Source organism: Amia ocellicauda, chromosome 14, assembly GCF_036373705.1.
Source record: "Amia ocellicauda isolate fAmiCal2 chromosome 14, fAmiCal2.hap1, whole genome shotgun sequence".
NCBI classification, from domain to species: domain Eukaryota; kingdom Metazoa; phylum Chordata; class Actinopteri; order Amiiformes; family Amiidae; genus Amia; species Amia ocellicauda.
The window spans coordinates 8,052,936-8,072,647 of NC_089863.1; the positions used below are offsets into that span (position 1 = coordinate 8,052,936).

At 39.8% G+C, this 19,712-nt stretch overlaps 2 protein-coding genes across 2 annotated transcripts; one reads left to right on the forward strand and one right to left on the reverse strand.

Moving 5' to 3' along the window:
- Positions 1 to 5,986: 5,986 nt before the first annotated feature.
- LOC136768097 (lithostathine-like) lies at positions 5,987 to 7,775 on the reverse strand. The gene is made up of 3 exons (XM_066722151.1): positions 7,766 to 7,775; positions 7,237 to 7,377; positions 5,987 to 6,345 (listed from the first exon to the last, which is right to left on the reverse strand). The coding sequence occupies exons 1-3, from the start codon at positions 7,773 to 7,775 to the stop codon at positions 5,987 to 5,989; spliced, it is 510 nt and encodes a 169-aa protein (XP_066578248.1).
- A 714-nt stretch (positions 7,776 to 8,489) lies between these two features.
- On the forward strand, positions 8,490 to 12,653 carry LOC136768540 (cathepsin K-like). Its single transcript, XM_066722793.1, has 8 exons — positions 8,490 to 8,554; positions 8,975 to 9,107; positions 9,717 to 9,839; positions 9,948 to 10,112; positions 10,243 to 10,467; positions 10,616 to 10,781; positions 11,072 to 11,177; positions 11,968 to 12,653. Exons 2-8 carry the CDS (start codon positions 8,985 to 8,987, stop codon positions 12,065 to 12,067), a joined length of 1,008 nt encoding a protein of 335 aa, XP_066578890.1. The 5' UTR covers positions 8,490 to 8,554; positions 8,975 to 8,984; the 3' UTR covers positions 12,068 to 12,653.
- The last annotated feature ends 7,059 nt before the right edge of the window (positions 12,654 to 19,712 follow it).

The window sequence follows — 19,712 nt, forward strand, 5'->3', positions numbered from 1 at the left end:
TAAGTAGGGTTTTCTGTCTTGGCGTTTACTCTTGGTCAATGACAGATCAATGCCGTGGCAGTGTTAGCTTGCGAAACTCAGATACACTTTGCGCCTGAGAGACATAGACTGTTCTTCTATATCCTTAACAATTGAAATCCATTTAGGCTTGCAAAGCTTGGGATACTTAAGAAATCATCCAGTATTCTTATTCATCCAAAGACATCATCAAGCTGCTTTTTTAGGATCTGAGTCTTGGTCTGCATCTCCAGGTGTCTTCTAATTTCAGTCTGTCACTTCACTTCTTCTGACTTGTCCTCTGGTCCCAGTTTTGTGTTGGTGAAGGGCCATGCCAAGGAAGATCAAGGTTGTCTTCTCTTGACTACAGCACTGCCCCACAGACTCATTGCTCTGCTCTTTTCTAGCTGGGGCACCAGCTGGGGAGAGAACGGCTACCTTCTTCTGGCCAAGGACCAAGGTGACGAATGTGGCATCAGCCAGAATGGAGTCATCCCATTGGTGTGATCACATTATGCAGCCGGGAGGATAATTGGGGCTTTGACTTCTGCTTCCCTATCTCTCCTTCAATGTATAATTCTAAATAATAAATAATCATATTGCAATTAAACCAATCCAGGTGTCTTCTGTATCATTTCCTAAGATTGGTCCTGTCAATCCTTCATTGGAAAATCAACTTTGTGTTTCTGTACTCCTGCAGTGTGCATGACTGACAGCAGTAGACATCAGACTGTGTTTTGTAAGGAATAACAGTTTCTTTACCACTCCCTACCCCCCAATAATAATAATAATAATAATAATAATTTATACGTAATAAATACTATATTTAGTCAGTATTTGCATCACCATTCATATGTATAAACTAGTGTGAACAAGTCATACTTCACTTAAATATAAGTTAAATCAACAGCCCTGCACTGATCATGGATATTACTTGACAGAACAGAATATATCAGCTGCTAAATGCTTATTTCTGGTGTACTCAATACACAATGATTTTAGCTTCCATTATACAAATCATCTTGGAAGAAAAATAAACCACATTTAAAACCAAACAGATGTGTAATGAACAGTATTGAATTCACTTCATCATTAATTTTCACCTTTCATTGACACAAGTAGGACAAGCAGGCAAACAGATTGTTAGGGTATATTGTCAAAAGTGTAGAATTGAGAACAAGGGCTGTAATGTTCAGACTGTACAATGCACTAGTTAGAGCTCATCTGGATACTGTGTACAGTTCTGGGCTCCACAGTTCAAGAAAGATATTGCTGCTCTAGAGGCAGTTCAGAGGAGAGCAACCAGACTTATTCCAGGTCTGAAGGGAATGTCCTACTGAGAGACTGAGGAACTGACCCTTTTCAACCTGGAACAGAGGAGACTACGTGGGGACTTGATCCAAGTCTTCATAATCATGAAAGGCATCGACCACATCAAACCAGAGGAGCTTTTCCAGATCAGCAGGGACACACGCACCCGGGGACACAAATGGAAATTGGGCTTCTAGGTATTCGAGACGGAAAACAGGAGACACTTCTTCACACAGAGAGTCATCACAATCTGAACAAACTCCCCAGCGATGTAGTTGAAGCAACAATTTGGGAACATTTAAAAGCAGACTGGATAGGATCCTTGGATTATTAATGGACACCAAATGAGGATGATGGGTCGAATGGCCTCCTCACAATTGGAAACTTTCTTATGTTCTTAATGCTTAAAAAAAAATAGCAGGAATCATGTAATATGCAACTTTATCATAATTGTATATCTTTATATCACATGATATATTAAGCAAATATTGTCAATTTATGGACGTCACTGACAACAAACATTCAGCTCCACAGAAGGTAAACATGCACTTCGATCCAAGATGAGAGAGAAACACAGTGTGGCTTGGTGGAGGAAACAAAAGGGTTTTTGTCCCTGGCCATCTCTTTTCATTTGATGTTTATTTGAGAGACCAGTGATTTTGTTTGTTTTTGTAAATAAATACACGCCTTGGCGTTTACAACTAAATCTGGTAGTGTGAGTTTTCACATTTTTGACCATACAGAGAAGCTGATCCATCACAATATATATTATTTTTGTTTTCCATCTCCCTACCCGAGTTCAGTTAAGCCTGAACTTGTTTCCCATATTTGGACGTTTTTTTCTGTAAGCTTACCAACAAAAATCCGATCATGTTTTACAGTGTATACATGTTCTATACTGTAGCCTATAGCCATTCGGGTCGTGTACAATCAAAATTAATGTTGAAAATTGTATATTGGAACAACGAAAACACAATGGAAATGCCATACATGCAGGTTGTTAATGCCTGTATTTATTCAATGCAAAATTGTAAATGTATAAAACGGTATCTTAGTTTCGATCGCTAATTGCAAACTCCAAACTGCAGTATTATATTTTTACAGTGTTTTTGTGTTTAGAATAATTCTAATCTGTCACAAGCTCCATGACGTCTGAATGGTTACATGCCTTTTTGGAGGCAGTACATATATGACTCGTCTGATTGGGTAATTTACTTCTTGAAGGCAGGACTCAGCACAGTGACAGCACCAGGAGCATAATTAGGCAATGTGACATGTAATAAATGGAAATAGAATGCATGACATTATTAGGCATAGTGCTGATATAGATCATCACTTGTTTTTCTCCACGAATTTCCATGTATAGCGCCAATAGTAGCCCGGGCCCGGTCGGCCCACTGCTTCCACTGTCCATACACCAATCACAATCAGATTTTTTTTTTTTTTTTACCCTGGCCAGTAGGAAATCAACCTGCCCAGATCAAACTCTCTGCCCCAAGGCAACACAGGCTGGCAGGCGGCACAGACACAGGGTTGCGCACACACAAGAGCAAACCCGACCAGGTGCAAAGACGACATAGATACATACTTTGTTACAATTTTTCTCCAAGTCACATGGGCCCCTTTACTGGCTCGAGCCCCAGTAATAACCCCTTGCATTAAGTAGGGCCTGCTCACTGCTCCAAGACTTGTATAAGCAATATAAACAAGTGTCCTACAGAAGTAAGGGGCAAAGCAATAAATGAATGTATAATTAAATTATTCCACTATTAAAATAATTCATGGATGCATGGTTCATAGGGTTCATCTGACATGTGTGTGTCAAGAGATAGACTACACAAGTCAAGTTCATTTTCATATAAAGTTCGTGCTCTAATACTATTTAAATAATATGTAAAACCTGGCCTATTTAAATGCCCTGGATCCATTTGCCATTCAAAGCATGCAAATATAATAATCATGTTATAAGAAGGATCATTTTAATTTGAATTAAATACGTTCCTTCAAAATCAATGCCACTGTGACATCTATGGACTATGGACAATGATACTACTCATCAGGGCGTAGCATAGGTTTGCATACTATATACAGGCATGATAAATGCATCTCATAGAGTCACAGTGCATTTCCAACTATATCATATTTTGAACAGGAAAGATAAAGCCATCAGCCACTGTTTATTCTTGGAGCAGTTATTTATTTATTTATTTTACAATTTTTTACAATGAATGTGATATGATGTGATCTAGTTTAATCTATGCTAATTTACTACCTTCACATAATTGTTCCATTATTGTGTGATGGATGATTAAGTTACCTTACGCCCTATGCCTGCCGGGATCGGCTCCGGCTTCCCCGCGACCCTTGCCAGGATAAACAGTTTCGAAAATGGAATGATGGATGGATGGATGGATGATGAAGTTAAATTTGTAATGTGTTATTCCTTCAAACATGTTACCAGATCAGTGGGTTGTGTGTTTCTGTCCTATATTGTAAATAATTACTGTATATTCCCCTGACTGTATTATTTAAAGTAAAATACCTCAGATTGTTTTTACAGCACATAAAATTTGAAAATATCTAGGATTTCTATAGCCCCCATTGTCTCATAAGGAAGCAAGTATTTAGCAGCAATATTTGTTTAGTTGTGTTTTGTTTTGTTTGTTTTATTTTAATTCATTTAGTTTGCTCAGTTGCATACAGAAATATGATACTATTATAACATATTGACACAAATATCCTACATGAGCAGGAAAAGTGAACTAATTCAAACCCATACACCCCTCTCCAAAAAAAGGAGAAAGGAGGAGGGAACAGAGAAAGTAATGTATATGAATTGATAGAAAATTGAGAGTTAATTGATAATTGATAGTGATTATAGTTTCCATAAACAACATGAAGTTTGCTGTGTCCTTAATCTATAAAATCCACAAGGAAAGAAGATGACCACTACTTAAAATCAAGGAAAATAAAACTCTTGTCCCGAACTGGTGAGCAAAATCAAGTTGTTTACAAAACCAAACATGTTTATAGGTTATCAACACACTTGCCAGGATACTTTGAATCTTCAGTTTATGTAGGCTTGGAAACTTCCAGTCCTAATCACTCAGCAGTGAAGCACGACAGATCCCTTCATTGGACAAATGAGTGACCGAACACAATCAGTCAATGGCTTACATGTATTCCCACTGCTTAGAAAGTGGAGATTTAGGGAGGTGAGCTGTAAGACTGGACTGTGGCCAGTGTCTGTACAGGAAATGGGTCAGGGGACCATGCAACAGTATGATTGTTTTTTTTTTTCCACACAGCCTCTATAAGACTCTGCAATCGCCTCACATGTAAAAATGGTACCTATGTATTCAAATGCAGATTTCCATTGCATTTGATCCATTCAAACAATTAAGTATTTCACCCACAACATTCTTCTTCTATGGTGTTATTATTGTTAATATTATGATGATGATGATGATGATGATGATGATGATTAAACCTTACTCAGGGTGACTGCCTACAGATTCCTCAGGAAACATTTTCAAAGCATGACAAAGTGCAGTAAATGCAATCCATTAAAAACACAACAAGCACACACCATAGCACAAATGAGCTAACAAGTGCTAAGGGGTGGGGAGGAGGGCATAGGTTGCAGTAAATGATAGAAGTGCTACAGATACAGTCATCAGGAGCCTCAGGGAGCAGAGTTATGAATTCCCCTTCTTTGAAAGATAAATACCCTGTGTACATCTGTTTGGATATCAGACAGATTCCAGGGAGTCTTCTTCCACAAGATCATGCGAAACGTGTTGGATTCCCACACCTTCGAACACTTCCTGAACTTCTGCGTTCCAGAGTCTCGTTTCACAACTGATCCCAAAAGCGTCCTTTGTTTGAACTTACCTACTTAATGCCTTATGTGTTTTCCCCATTAGATTAAACCTACATTTTAAGTATCTTTTGTGCTAAGATACATTGTCATGTGTTTGCATGTTTTTCAATGATTAACCTGCTGTGTTTACTTAAGTTGTGACCAGTTGAAGCACAGTCTGAGTGCTTAGTACAAGCTGTACTTTCAAACAGTCTGGGATTATGCTAAGCATCTTTAAGGAGCTGGTGTTATGCCAAGAGTAAAGGTTTAGACAAGATTCAAAGTAGTGTTGAATATAGTTTTTTTAATAGTAGGTCCAATGATTACACAGTCAAACCACTGGTGAACCCGAATCAGTTAAGATCTCAAACAGCAGAACAGTAATTACCAGGGCATGAAAATGCAGTATGAAACAACAACACAAGCCATGCAAATGTCCAAATCTCTGTGGGCATATCAGTCAAAATAGTTCCGAACAGAGAACATTTGTGGAGTGAAATTCAGAGAATTAGCAACCCTCCTCTTTCTAAATCTATAAGGGCCAATTAAGAACAATTAGTTAAGGAACTGGTATAATTAAGTCAAATCCAGTCATAGCTTATTTTTATGGTATGGAGTGAGTATCACCAATGGAAAGTCTACACATAGTTTTGCATAGCTTTACGATCACTTACATGTTCCTGTATTTATGATTTGCACTCCTCTGGAATGGATTTGAATGAAGAGGGATAATTGTGCTGCTTGGGGACTATTGGGAGAACAGGGATTCTTGAAAACCGAGCTCAATGCATTGCGCTAAAAGGGGTGAAATTTAAGCTAATAGCAGACAAAGCTGAGTTGAAGCTGGCAGCAAGTGTCGTGCCAGGCATAGCTGCCATCTGAGGTCAACTTGGCCGCCCCACAAAGCTCATCGAAAGGGTTGTTGGGCTGCCCCGCATCCCAGTGAGAGAATGTGATTGGTGTATCGTCAGTCCAGTACCAGTACTGCCAGCTCATGTGCCGCTTGAGGCCCAGCCACACTTGATCCGGGGAACCAGAACTTCGGCTGAGGAAATCCATCAGATAACGGTTATCCCGCTCGTTCTGAACGGACACCAGGTCGGTGTGATTGGTGAGGCAATAACGCAAGGCTTCCTTCCAGCCTCTCTTCTCCCTCACAAAGTGTAGACTGAATGCTGGAAGAACCAAAGGACAGAGAATGTAGATACCATTTGATTGGGTTTATGAAATCATTCACTTTGGACTGCAACCTGAGTCCTGGAGAGCCAAGACCTGATTAGTTTCCTAGGTCACCTGCAATCTGCAAGTTCAAGTGACTAGGAGCATGTGTTCATCATCATCAATGAGAGAGTGTTGAGACATGGGGGCTTTTAAGCCTTCACGTCACTTTATTGCCAAATTGTCTCAAAATGTCAGAATTTAGTGGAACATCTTCTAAACCAAATGGGATAAAACATGCCCAGGTCTTCACACATTTATGATTTAAGGGTGACCGATAAAAGTTGATATTCAGCTGTGGAAAAAATTAAGAGACCGCTTAACATTCATTTATGAACTTGGAGTGGTCTCTTAATTTTTTTTCAAAGCTGAAAATAAAAAACCTCCAGGATCAAGATTAGAGAAACCTCAATATAACTTGGAGGGGAGACCATATGGTCCCTTGTCACCAGTACAATTTGAGACAGCACAGTCAGATTTTTAAAATGCCTTTAAAAACAACATTTATGTTTAAATTTGGCAGTACACCTTTTCAAATAACAATGAAGAAGGACTTAAACACATTTTGTATTGTATATTGCTAAGTATTCATTAATTTTTTTGCTTGTGTGTTAATATGTTAAATTAATTATCCAGTAATTAATTCTAGAGCTATTCACTTGCTTTATCTGGGCCCAGGCTTTAAGAAAGAGTTGAAATGAGGTGACTTTCCCCACAGTACAGTTAAACATAAAATAGTAACTTCATTATTCATATCAGTCCACAATGGTGTAACGTTCACTGCCATTTACAAAGATTTCACAAGGCACTGCATTTCAGGCATAGTTCAATTTTTTTTTTAAACTCACCTTGGCACAGGTCTGAATGATTCACCCCTGAGTTATGTTTAGGCACTCTAAATCCACTGTTGCATGAGCATTTGTAGCTCCCCACAGTGTTGATGCACGTTGCATTGGGGCCACAGGGCTTGGAAAGGCACTCATTGATGTCTGTGGAGAACCATAGACATTTTCACAGCATGTCAGAGCCTTCGTGCTTTTGTGATTTACACTGAGTGTGCCATCTCAGGAATATATCAAAACTAAACCTCACGAATCAGCGCTGAATCAACCTGGAACCTGGCTACACTAACATATCAACAAAATGTGTTGCAGTAGCCCGTATGTTGATAAATGTTGATTCAGTAAGGCGGTTTCATGCTGGGGTCTAGCGAAAACTTACGTTGGACCAGGCACGTCAGACAGGTGGGCTGTTTATTCAAGTAATGCACAGACCAGTACACCAAGTAAATCCAAGTCCTCAATATGTGTTTAAAGGGAGGGTTTGATCTTTGAGATTTGTTGCAAATATGGCTCTTCTGCCTAGTAATGGTCTTACCAGAAGTCATTGTTTGCAAAGTAAAGCTGTTAAGATGGCACAGTAAACTCTTCATACTGCTAAATTTGCTATTAAGAGTCACTATGAATGGAGCAGTGGCATATTTTATGTCCAAAAATGATTTATTTCCTGATGCACTTTATATTGTATCTGGCCTGCAAGACTCGTGTGTTTCTGTGTATGCTACATCTCTGTGTTTAAGAAAAAGAGTAAACGTATAAAAAGATACGTCAAATGCATCAAAGTTTTACCAAACCACAGAGTGTCAGACAGTGTCAGAAATCATTTCAAAGCATCAATTTGAAAAGTTGATCACAATAAATCACTAATGCAAAGAAAAAGAAAACTGAAAAATAATTCTAGGTTCAGTCCCGAGTCATTTTGTTCGACCTTCCTTGAAATCCAGAACGATATCAGATTGATAAAAGTGTTCTCCATCTGTTTCAGCAAAGCTTGAACTACAAATCCTGTTGCTTCTTTTCAATTTCAATAATTTATTTATCTTGCTCTGTTGGCCCTAAGACCATTCTGTTTGTGATGAGTTGGCTTTTAAAAAGTAATCAAGCCCCTAAAACTGTCTACACCCTTCCTGAGGTTGTCACTAAGTCAAGTCATTGTCTCTTTGACTAAAATGTTTGTTTTGGATGAATGTGTGACTTAACTGGGCTCCTCCAAAACTGTATAAAAGTCCAACCCTGGAAAGTGTCAGCATCCAGCAGCAGAGACACCTCAGAACTAGAAGACACTCACTTGAAGAGAAGACACTGCACGCAGTGTGACTACACACAGGTGAGAGACCCATGCACTCTTCTGCTTTATCTTCAATTTCAGAAACTCATTTCTGTTGCAGTGCAAATTAATGGTAACACATTTCTGAACTAGACTAGTATGGTTACCTTGTGTTTGGGCAGTATAGGATTGTGGGTACAAGTCACATATGCAGGGTCCACTGTAATGCCCTGGATAATGCTGTGAGATTGAGATGTTTCAAGCATTTGCTAAAGGCTGGATCTGTTTTCATCTCATGTTTGAAATTATCTTAATAGTGAAGAAGCTCAATGGGACCCTGTCTTGCTTAGTGTGAGCAAAATCAGATTTTGTGTCTCTCATCTCATCTCTGCCCTCAAAGTAAACCCAAATGAAATATCTGAGCAATGTCAGATGGACTCATGTAAGACAGCATGTGTCTGTGTCTCTGTTCCTCCACAGCAGGTAGATCATGAAAGCTGTCTATGTCTTGGCCTCTGTGGCTCTCTACATCAATGTGCTCACCTGCCTGGACCCTCAGCTGGACTCTGAGTGGGAGAACTGGAGAATCAAATTCCAGAAACAAGGGACAAGGGTGAGTGAGAGAGGCAGACAGTGTGGAGAATTGTCATTGATAGTGAAGACTTCAGACTGGAATAGTGTCAACCTTCAAACTATAATTTCAAATGTGTGTCATGAAACTGTATGCCTTGAATTAGATTTTCGATTTCAACTGGTGCAGACTGTTCATGTGCTTACGCAGAGCCCTTGGTATACTGTGTAAATGTCCTCACCTGTACAGTACAGTAGGATGTGGTGATCCCCTAGTGTTGAGATGTCACCCTATAACTCTGTATATAATTTTTGTCTAGACTGATATGTGTAACATACTGTATGACAGAAGCGAAATTACTTTTCTTTAGTCTGTGGGTACTGAACATTACAAGCCCAAACATCAAGCTGGCTCTCCGTTGATTGAGTGTAAAATAGAGCACTGCATAATTCACTTTACATTGAATTCAAATTTAGTGCACAGGACTTTAATTGCACTGAATGTAACTCTCCTGCTCTGATGGCAGATGCCGCTGGGTGTGGAGATGGAGACACTGGCAGGTGTCTCTCTGCAGTCAGTAGGGGGAGCTGAAGCAGGAGTTTGGGAATGTATTCCCTATGAGCTCCTTCTGAAGGGGTTGCTTTGTTTCAGGTTGGGGATGTGCAGAGAAGAGAAATCTGGGAAGCAAACTACAGAGCCGTTGAGGAGCACAATCAGAGATTCCAAGAGGGCAATGCAACGTACAAAATGGGCATGAACCAATTTGGAGACCTGGTGAGCACCTCCTTTCTTCTTGATGTCTTGCATCTCAATTGTGCATTCCTCTCCCTGCTGAGCTTGTGTCTCTCTCTCACTCTTTCTTTCTTCTCTCTTGTCCATCAGACCCCAGAAGAGTTTCTGAACCTGACACAGATGACCATGTCCAGGCCAAACACGAGAAGTAACAATCAGCTGACAGGTGAAGAGCTCCGCAAGGCGGCCAGCAGTCTCAGCGTTACAAGTATTGATTACAGGACCCTGGGCTACGTCACTCCAGTTGAGAATCAGGTAGGTCTAACCAGGTTGCTTTCCTTTTCCAAACCTTAGCAATGGCTGCCTGAAGGACAATTACAAGAGGCTTGAAGTCCCTTGCCTCCTGCCCGACTCACCGCTTGTGTTTCCTCTCTTTCCCTCCCAGGGCTCATGTGGGTGCTGCTGGGCCTTCAGCGCTGCAGGAGCTCTGGAAGCCCAGTGGATGAACAAAACAAAACAACTGATCCCTCTGAGCAAACAGCAGCTGATGGACTGCTCCGGGGACTTTGGAAATAGGGGTTGCAATGGAGGATTGCCTTTTGTGGCCTATGAATACATTCAAAGCATTGGAGGGATCCAGGCTGAGGCCACCTACCCCTACGCCATGACGGTGAGGGATCGGGGAGGCACAGGTGTACTGAGGCTGCTCACACATGAAGCAAGAGAGAGACAGTGCTTAGAAAGCACAGATCAAGTCATAAGGACTAATGAATGGATACGAATTGTATAATGACACAATTCTCTATCTCCACATCCAGAAACAAGTCTGTGCTGCTGACAAGAGCAAGTTTGTCGCCACAGTGAAGGGCTGGATGTCCCTCCCCAGTGGTAATGAACAGGCCCTGGAAGATGCACTGGTCACCATTGGGCCTGTCGCAATCACCATTGACTCCACAACCCCCAGTTTCCAGTTCTACCAGAGTGGTGAGCTGCCTTTTCAGTCTGGATCTCTGCACAAATGGATGAATGGAGGGGGGAATCTGGGAGGCAGAGTGTGGTTAATACTTTGGAATTTCTGGGAGGTATTGAGATCTGTTCTTGCCATAGACTCTTGCTGTTGCGTATTCCAGTATCGGAGCCATGTCTGCAGTCTCCTATTGAGACATTATTGTGGGCAAGCTGAAAAGACTGATCACTCTGATTCATGAGCTTTTATTTAACTGACACCTAAACTCCCCTCTAGCACTGCAGCTCTCTCCTTGATTCTCTTGCAGGAGTCTTCTATGACCCCCAGTGTACCAACTGGAAACAGAATCACGCCATGGTCGTGGTTGGATTCGGCACTGAAGGAACTGACAATTACTGGATCATCAAGAACAGGTGAGCTATCATTGACTTCAAAATAAGTGTATGCCCACAAAGGCTTTAACTGTATTCCCTTAAAAAAAATCACTCACTCATGTTGAGGTTATATGTAGACCGAATTTCCTACTTTGGGTCTTTAGGTTTCTTTAAAGTGGGATTCCGCAGTGCCAGGTATTCTCAAGGTAATCCTTGAAGCATTGAGAAGCAGAATACCTTGGGCAAACATCAATGACTCTGTGATCAGATGATCTGAATGATGAAATAAGTTAACACAATTCAATGGGGTGTGAACTGGATTTGGAATGCATCACTGAATCAGCAGTGTGAATAGTAAAACATACGCAAGCCAAGATGTATTGAATTCCTGAGGATAGAGATAGGAATAAGATTGAAACATATTGCAGCTTAAGTAGGGTTTTCTGTCTTGGCGTTTACTCTTGGTCAATGACAGATCAATGCCGTGGCAGTGGTAGCTTGTGAAATTCAGATACACTTTGCGCCTGTTCTTCTATATCCTTAACAATTGAAATCCATTTAGGCTTGCAAAGCTTGGGATACTTGAGAAATCATGCATTATTCTTATTCATCCAAAGACATCATCAAGCTACTTTTTTAGGATCTGAGTCTTGGTCTTCTTGGTCTGCATCTCCAGGTGTCTTCTAATTTCAGTCTGTCACTTCACTTCTTCTGACTTGTCCTCTGGTCCCAGTTTTGTGTTGGTGAAGGGCCATGCCAAGGAAGATCAAGGTTGTCTTCTCTTGACTACAGCACTGCCCCACAGACTCATTGCTTTGCTCTTTTCCAGTTGGGGCACCAGCTGGGGAGAGAACGGCTACCTTCTTCTGGCCAAGGACCAAGGTGACGAATGTGGCGTCAGCCAGAATGGAGTCATCCCATTGGTGTGACCACATCATGCAGCTGAGAGGATAATGGGGGCTTTGACTTCTGCTTCCCTATCTCTCCTTCAATGTATAATTCGAAATAATATTGAATAATATCGAAATCATATTGCAATTAAACTATTCCAGGTAGATATCAGACTTTTTTCCAAGGAATAACAGTTTCTTTACCCCTCCCTACCCCCAATAACCCCTCTAACCCCACCCCACCCTCTTCCACCCACCCTCCCCTTGGTCCTTGGCCAGGAGACAGATGGCCAGACACACAACCAACAGAATAAACAAATAATTAAATCAACAGGTGGACCGATTACACGTCGAAAAACAAAGATATAAAATTACAATTGTGTGCATATAGACCAGTTGGGATGTATCACTCATGTCCAAGCATAAAAAAGGAACACAAACACACAAAAATAAATGAATAAATAAATAAATATAATAATAAATAAATAAATTGAAAAGTTTTTCACAGACTGTTTGGGGTTGTGTGTGTGTGTGTGTGTGTGCATGTTCATGAAGCATTAGTTACAATGTAAATGGACAAAATTGTGAAATTGTACCCAAGTTTAATTAAATCTATTTTCCTGGTTATTGTTGGTGGTTATGTTTTTTCCTATGTAATATAATCTGTTAACAGGTTTAGCCATTGTTTGATGCAGTGTGTGTTTCTAATTTTGCAGTTCAGGAGTATAGTCTTCTTAGCATCTTCTTAACTTAAGTTTATTGCATGGAACACTTCCCTAATAAACATGGCTAATTATTTATTTGCCCAGCTGCTTACTTGAGGCAGGTCATAGACACTTAGTGTTTTGAAACCCCTAGCCCATAGTGGTTAATGTTATTTTATTTATGCCAGATTAGATGATGAAGATCTGAACATTGTTTTAATGTCTTACAAAGCAAATAGTTCAATTAAGGGTTTAATTGGGGTAGCCAGACTGGAGGGGGAATGAAAATGAGGGAAACAATAGGGGTGAAGGTTTCATGGTTTTAAATGGGGGGATTCTGATTGAAATGGGGGAAATGTGTCTGGAATCACCGTATCCCTGTCCCTGTCAGGGCAAAGTATAATACTATAAAGACAGATTAACATATATATATATATATATATATATATGTCTGTGTGTGTGTACATAAACACTACATGATTCACATATGTGTATGGTAATCTTACACACAACATACCTTTGGACAGTGGGATGAAAAGGGAAGAACCGGAGAAAACACAGGGAGAACATGCAGCCTGCACACTGATATTTAGCAATAATGATAAACACACACGGAATAAACAGTAAACACAATTACCTGCTAGTTACTTTCCAAAAGTCGTGCAGAAAATATTGCAACCTGCAAGAGATCTGTTTTTGTTTTATATTAAATGCAGTGGTTGATAGCTTGCATCTGAAACCAGTAAAACATATTTTAAAGAAACTGTGGATGTTACTTTTTCCAAACAGAACGTAGTTAATCGCTAATTGTACTGTATTTTCAATGAAAGATAATATACTTTTTTTTCTAATAGGATACGTTGACAGAAGGCTAGTGATTTGTAAGTGGAAATGGAAAGAGATTCAAGCTGCCAATAGGAGATCGGCAACGAGAGCCAACAGTAAGTGTCTGATCAATGAGATACTAGTCCTGTTCCCGTCACGTCTTGTTTGTTATCTCAGGGGGCTTAATTAGGTCCATAATAATCTACAGTGGGTTGCACCTTAGGAAGTCAATGGTGTTGAAGTCAATATAAATCTGGACTCTGAAACAAAACGCATATTTTATGAGACTTCCGGACGTCTAAGCGATTGTAAGTACTTTCTTCTCAGTAGTAGTAATTGTATTGTAAGAAGTTGATGATTTGACTGTGATTCTGGGTGTATGTATTTAATGTCAGATATGCATGTAATTAATAACAGATAGCAAGATATTTCAGATAATATCTGCTTCAACATTGAGTTTAAATAAATCAATCTACTAAAACGACTGAATGTAAAATAGTACACACTCCATGTGCACATGCAGTGTTGTGCTACGTAATTGTATCATATTTAATACGCATAGATGAGACATTGTATACAGCATAATACAATGAAAATGCTCGTTTGTTTCCTTTACAATTTATTTAATTATTTGAATTTCTTAAATTACATCTGCACCTGGCAGTGCTCAATCCTGAAGACATTGTGGATGACAGGTATAGCTGTATACTGACACAAGACAAGCAACATACTATTGTGTCTTGTGATGGCAGGCAGATGCTGCAGATATGGCACAATGGGTATTTGATGTATTAAAGTACTTAACCTTGTATTACAGTTTCTCAATTGCTTAGACACAATTCCTGGAACAACTCGCCATTTTCTCAAATCTTCACACACAATTTTAAAAACTCACACCCAACATATTTTATGAGACTTCCGGACGTCGTAAGCGATTGTAAGTACTTTCTTCTCAGTAGTAGTAGCTGTATTGAAAGTTATAAAAGTTATGATTTGACAGTGTGGTTCTGGCTGTATGTAGGCAATTAATGTTAGATAACATGTAATTAATAACCGATACACATTCCAGAGAATATTAGCAACCATCACTGCTGTTGATATAACGTGTTTGAAGTTTTCACAAAGGGCAGCTACTTTGTATTTTTACAACCACTACAGGTTAATGTCTACATTTTCAAATACCTATTGCTATTTTAACTCACTTGGCATGCAGATCAGAGAGATGCTGGTTAGGTGCTGCCAGCCTCCTCGCTGCTTTTCATGGTTTTATTTATATGCCACTTTCAACTTTTTTTTTTTTAAACAAAGTGTCCAAAACACAGGCCCCTATTCATAACTGTTCTAATTCTGAAGATAATATATATATATATATATATATATATATATATATATATATATATATATATATATATATATATATATATATATATATTTCCCCCCACAGAAATACATGTTTACAGCACTTAACTGGCAAGTTTGTAGAAGATGACTTCCAAAAAAAAGACCCCAGGTAAGCACTAAATGGAATAATAATAATAAATAATAATAATCTTTGTCTAATGCTATGATTTGATGTCTTTCTGAATAAACAATGAAATACATAATGCATATTATCAAACTTTGTAATTTTGATTCACTCTGTGATTTTTCAGCCATGGTGTTCTGGAAACAGGTGGTGTTCGTAAACAATGTGACCGAGGAAGTGATTGATGGGCTGCTTGAGGATCTACAGCGAAGTGGAGCTCTCAGTGCAGAGGAGGCAGAGGAAGTGATGTCACTGAGGGACACGCGGGTACAGGCGGCCGGCCTCATACGCACTGTGTGCCTGAAAGGACAATCTGCAACAGAGGCATTGTTCTCCAATCTCAATGTCCGGGACCATAAACTCCACCAAACATTCCTGTGTCATTCAGCGCATGGTATTCGATTAAATGTTGTCCTTCAGCATTATCCTGATGATTCATTTGAAGATGGAGTGACATAATTCATATTTAATCTTAGTGTACAAAAATGACAAATACAAAATAAATAAGATTAATCTGTTCAATGACAGGTAAACAAGTGAAGTAAACAAGAAATACAGAGGTCAGTCTCTGGGTCTTCCCAAACATGAAGATACATTCAATTAAATATTTCCACAAAGTCTCATATATATAATAATCATTCATATTAAAATAATCATATTGCTTTATACCAATGAATGGATACAAAATAATATCTATCAATGTTATTATGGAAAAACATTTTGGTCACAATGAGATACAACTTCTGAAAAGCTCCCATCAGCCTCTTGAATCTGGTGCCCAATGGCACAGATCTGTGGAAGAGGCCCCCGTAAAATTGGCAGGATAACAAGAGTAAACTATTTCTGTTTTGTAGTCAGAGGGAACAAATGATGGATAATCATAATCATAGAAATTCACACCAGCTGTGTATTTGTCACAAAAACGGCAATCATAATTTCAAGAAGAATGTCATCCCCTCTGCAGCGCATTGCGAGAAAATGTATTTGGCCTCATCTGTAAAATGTCACAATTACGCAATGTATTCTAAATAAAGTGTTCTGAAAAGCCGCGGTGAACAATATGTAACTGAGTAACTGCTGTTTTGTTTTATTTTCAGATCAAGTATGCCAAATTAAGTTGTCGGACATAAGGGAACCTCCAGGTAAATGTGGATTGTTTCTTTCTCTTGCTGCCAAAGTGAATTAATATAAACACAACCAACTCATTTAAAATTAAACAATATTTTCAATTAATTCAATATGATTTTTGATTCATATACTTTCAATGTATTAATGACTGTCTTGGCACACAAGTTTCACTGGATGGGAAACACATGAGCTTTTCCATCCATCCATTTTCAAAACTGCTTAGCCTGGTGAGGGTTGCCGGAGCCAATCCCAGCAGGCATAGGGCGTAAGGCAGGAATACACCCAGGACAGGATACCAGGCCATCACTGGGCAACACACACACATACCTACAGTGCAATTTAGCATAGCCAATCAACCTAACCTGCATGTCTTTGGACGGTGGGAGGAAACCAGTGTGCCCAGAAGAAACCCACACGGACACGGGGAGAACACACTATGTTTTAGTGGTTTATTTAACATCCACACAACACAATGTTATAAGTATGATCTGTGTTTCTATTTTCCATATATTGCCTTTCCTATATATAAAATCAACAAACAATATTAACAATAAATCTGCAGTCTACCAGTGAAATCAGGTTTGCATAACCAGTATATTGGAGGTGTTGAAGCAAAATCCAGAAATTGGGAACAAGCCCTTTTTATGTGTTGATCTTTTTCAGATCTGATGCTGTTTGAGACCCGACTCCTGTTCATAGACAGCATCCCTAATGAAGTAATTGAGCATCTGCTGTGTGTGGAGGAGCTCAGTGAGGAGGAGACGAACGAAGTGCGGAGACAGTGGTGCCTGCAGGCAAAGACTCTCAAGTTTATTGAGCTGGTGTCCATAAGGAGGAGGTCTTCACAAAAGGAATTCTTCTCCAGACTCAAACTTAAGGATCCTGTACTCTATACAGCCCTACAGCTCAGTTCAGCAACAGGTGAAAGATTAACTTACATTTGTTTATTTTCATATTTAGGTATGATTTAATTTTAAAAACAAAACATAAAAACACTGATTATAGCCTCACATGAACGAATCTGACAGACTGGACTACACTGCAGTAAAGAGAATAAATACATACACACATACATACATACACTCTCCTCCTGCCTCACCTCACCAGGGGGCGGGTTGCGTCTTGTTTCCTGTTTACTTCCTGTTCCATGGGGAAGCAGCGGGTCGGTTGCTTTCCCTCATTAATTGATCACCACTGGGGTCTGGGGAGGGGCAGAGCCTCACACTGTGGCTGGATCCCCCCAGGATGTTACAATATGTATTTATTATATATAATAGACTTTTTCAAAATGTTATATTCTTGCCAGAATCCAGTTTGTTAAACATTTAACTGTCCATCGAAGAATGACTTTACTTTTTGGCTTTATTTTCAGGACATTTCAACACAGGATTATTTCCATTCAAACCAAGTAAGTGAGCAGTGTTTCTTTCTCTTTTTATACTGTACCCTGTAGGTGACTCTAAGAGTTCAAGCAGAACTGTATTAATGTAGAGCCCTCAATCCAGAGCCCTCCTCCACAGGTAGTGTCAAACTAGAGAGAGTTCAGTGTCTTCAGAGCACAGTGACCGCACGTCTGGGCAGAGTTTATTGTGTGAAAGAATCCACAGGACATAAATGAATCAATAAGATATCTGGTCATAAAATAATATAGAGAAATGGGTGACAGAGGGACAGAGAAGCCCCGGACTCAGCAATGGCTCTGAGCCCCAAGAAAAATAAGTGAGTTTGAGACCCTGAGACAACCAAGGACAAGTTCATATTTGGGATAATATTATATATTATATAATATTTTAATATATATAATATATTGTTATATTATAAATAATAAGTAATATACACTGCTCCACAAAATGAAAGGAACACTTAAATCACACATCGGATCTCGATGAACGAAATATATTCAAAATCTTTACTGTACATTGTGTAATTTGTTGAGAAAAAAATTACGTAACAACGGTCAATGGAGACCAAAATCACCAACTGATTGAGGGCTGGATTCAAACTCACACCGAAAATCAAAGTAAACAATGGAAATCACAGGCTGTTCCAACTTGTATGAATTTCATCACGGCAACTCATAATGTGACTCAGCAGTGTGTATGGCCCCCACGTGCCTGTATGCACTCTGGGCATGCTCCTTATGAGATGGTGGATGGTTTCCTGGGGGATCTCCTGCCAGACCTGGATCAGGGCATCAGTGAGCTCCTGGACAGTCTGTGGCGCTACTTTTGTAGGGCTCTGACAGTGCTCCTCCTGTTCCTCCTCGCACAAAGGAGCAGATACCGATCCTGCTGCTGGGTTGATGCCCTTCTACGGCCCTGTCCAGCTCTCCTCGTGTAACGGCCCGTCACTTGGTATCTCCTCCATTCTCTTGAGACTCTACTGGGAGACACAGCAAACCTTCTTGCGACGGCACATATGGATGTGCCATCCTGGAGGAACTGGACTACCTGTGCAACCTGAATGGGCTGCAGGTACCGCATCATGCTACCAGTAGTGACAAGGACACAAGCAAAACGCAAAACTAGAGAAGAATCAGTCAGGAAAGATCAGGAGAGAGCAATTGTCTGTGGCCACCACCTGCAAAACCATTCCCTTTTTGGGGGTTGTTTTGCTGTTTCTTCTCCAGTGCACCTGTTGTCACTTTAATTTGCACCAAAACAGGTGACACTGATTCACAATCGCGTAGGCTTCCTAACTGGACAGATTGATATCGCTGAAGTTTAATTGACTTGGTGTTATACTGTGATGATTACGTGTTCTCTTAATTTTTTTGAGCAGTCTACAACCCCAATTCCGAAAAAGTTGAGACAGTATGGAAAATGCTAATAAAAAAAAAGAGGAGTGATTTATAAATGTACTTTGACTTGTATTTAAACCAAAAATGACAAGGTATTTGATGTTTTACCTAATCAACTGCAAGGTAAACGTTTATTTTTAAATTGATGCATGCAACACGTTTCAAAAAAGTTGGGACAGGGGCAATTTAGGACCAATAACAATGTGACAAGTTGAAATAAGAAGGTGATGTGAAACAGGTGAGGCAATCGTGTAATCATAGTATATAAGGAGCCTCCAAAAAAGGCCTAGTCCTTCAAGAGCAAGGATGGGTCAAGGCTCGCCAATCTGCCAACAGATGCATCAGCGAATAATCCAACACTTTGAGAACAACATTCCCCAAAGACAAATCCGTAGGATTTGGGGCATTTCACCTTCTGCAGTGCACATCATAATTAAAAGATTCAAGGAATCCGGTCAAATCTCTGCGTAAAGGGCAAGGCCGAAAACCACTTCTGAATGTGCGTGATCTCCAATCCCTCAGACATCACTGTCTTAAAAACCATCATGAGTCTGTAATGGATATTCTGACATGGACTCGGGAATACCTTGGTAAACCTTTGTCAGTCAACACCATTCACCGCTGCGTCCACATATGCAAGTTAAGGCTTTACTATGCTAAGCAGAAGCCATACATCAACACTGTCCAAAAGCGCTGCCGACT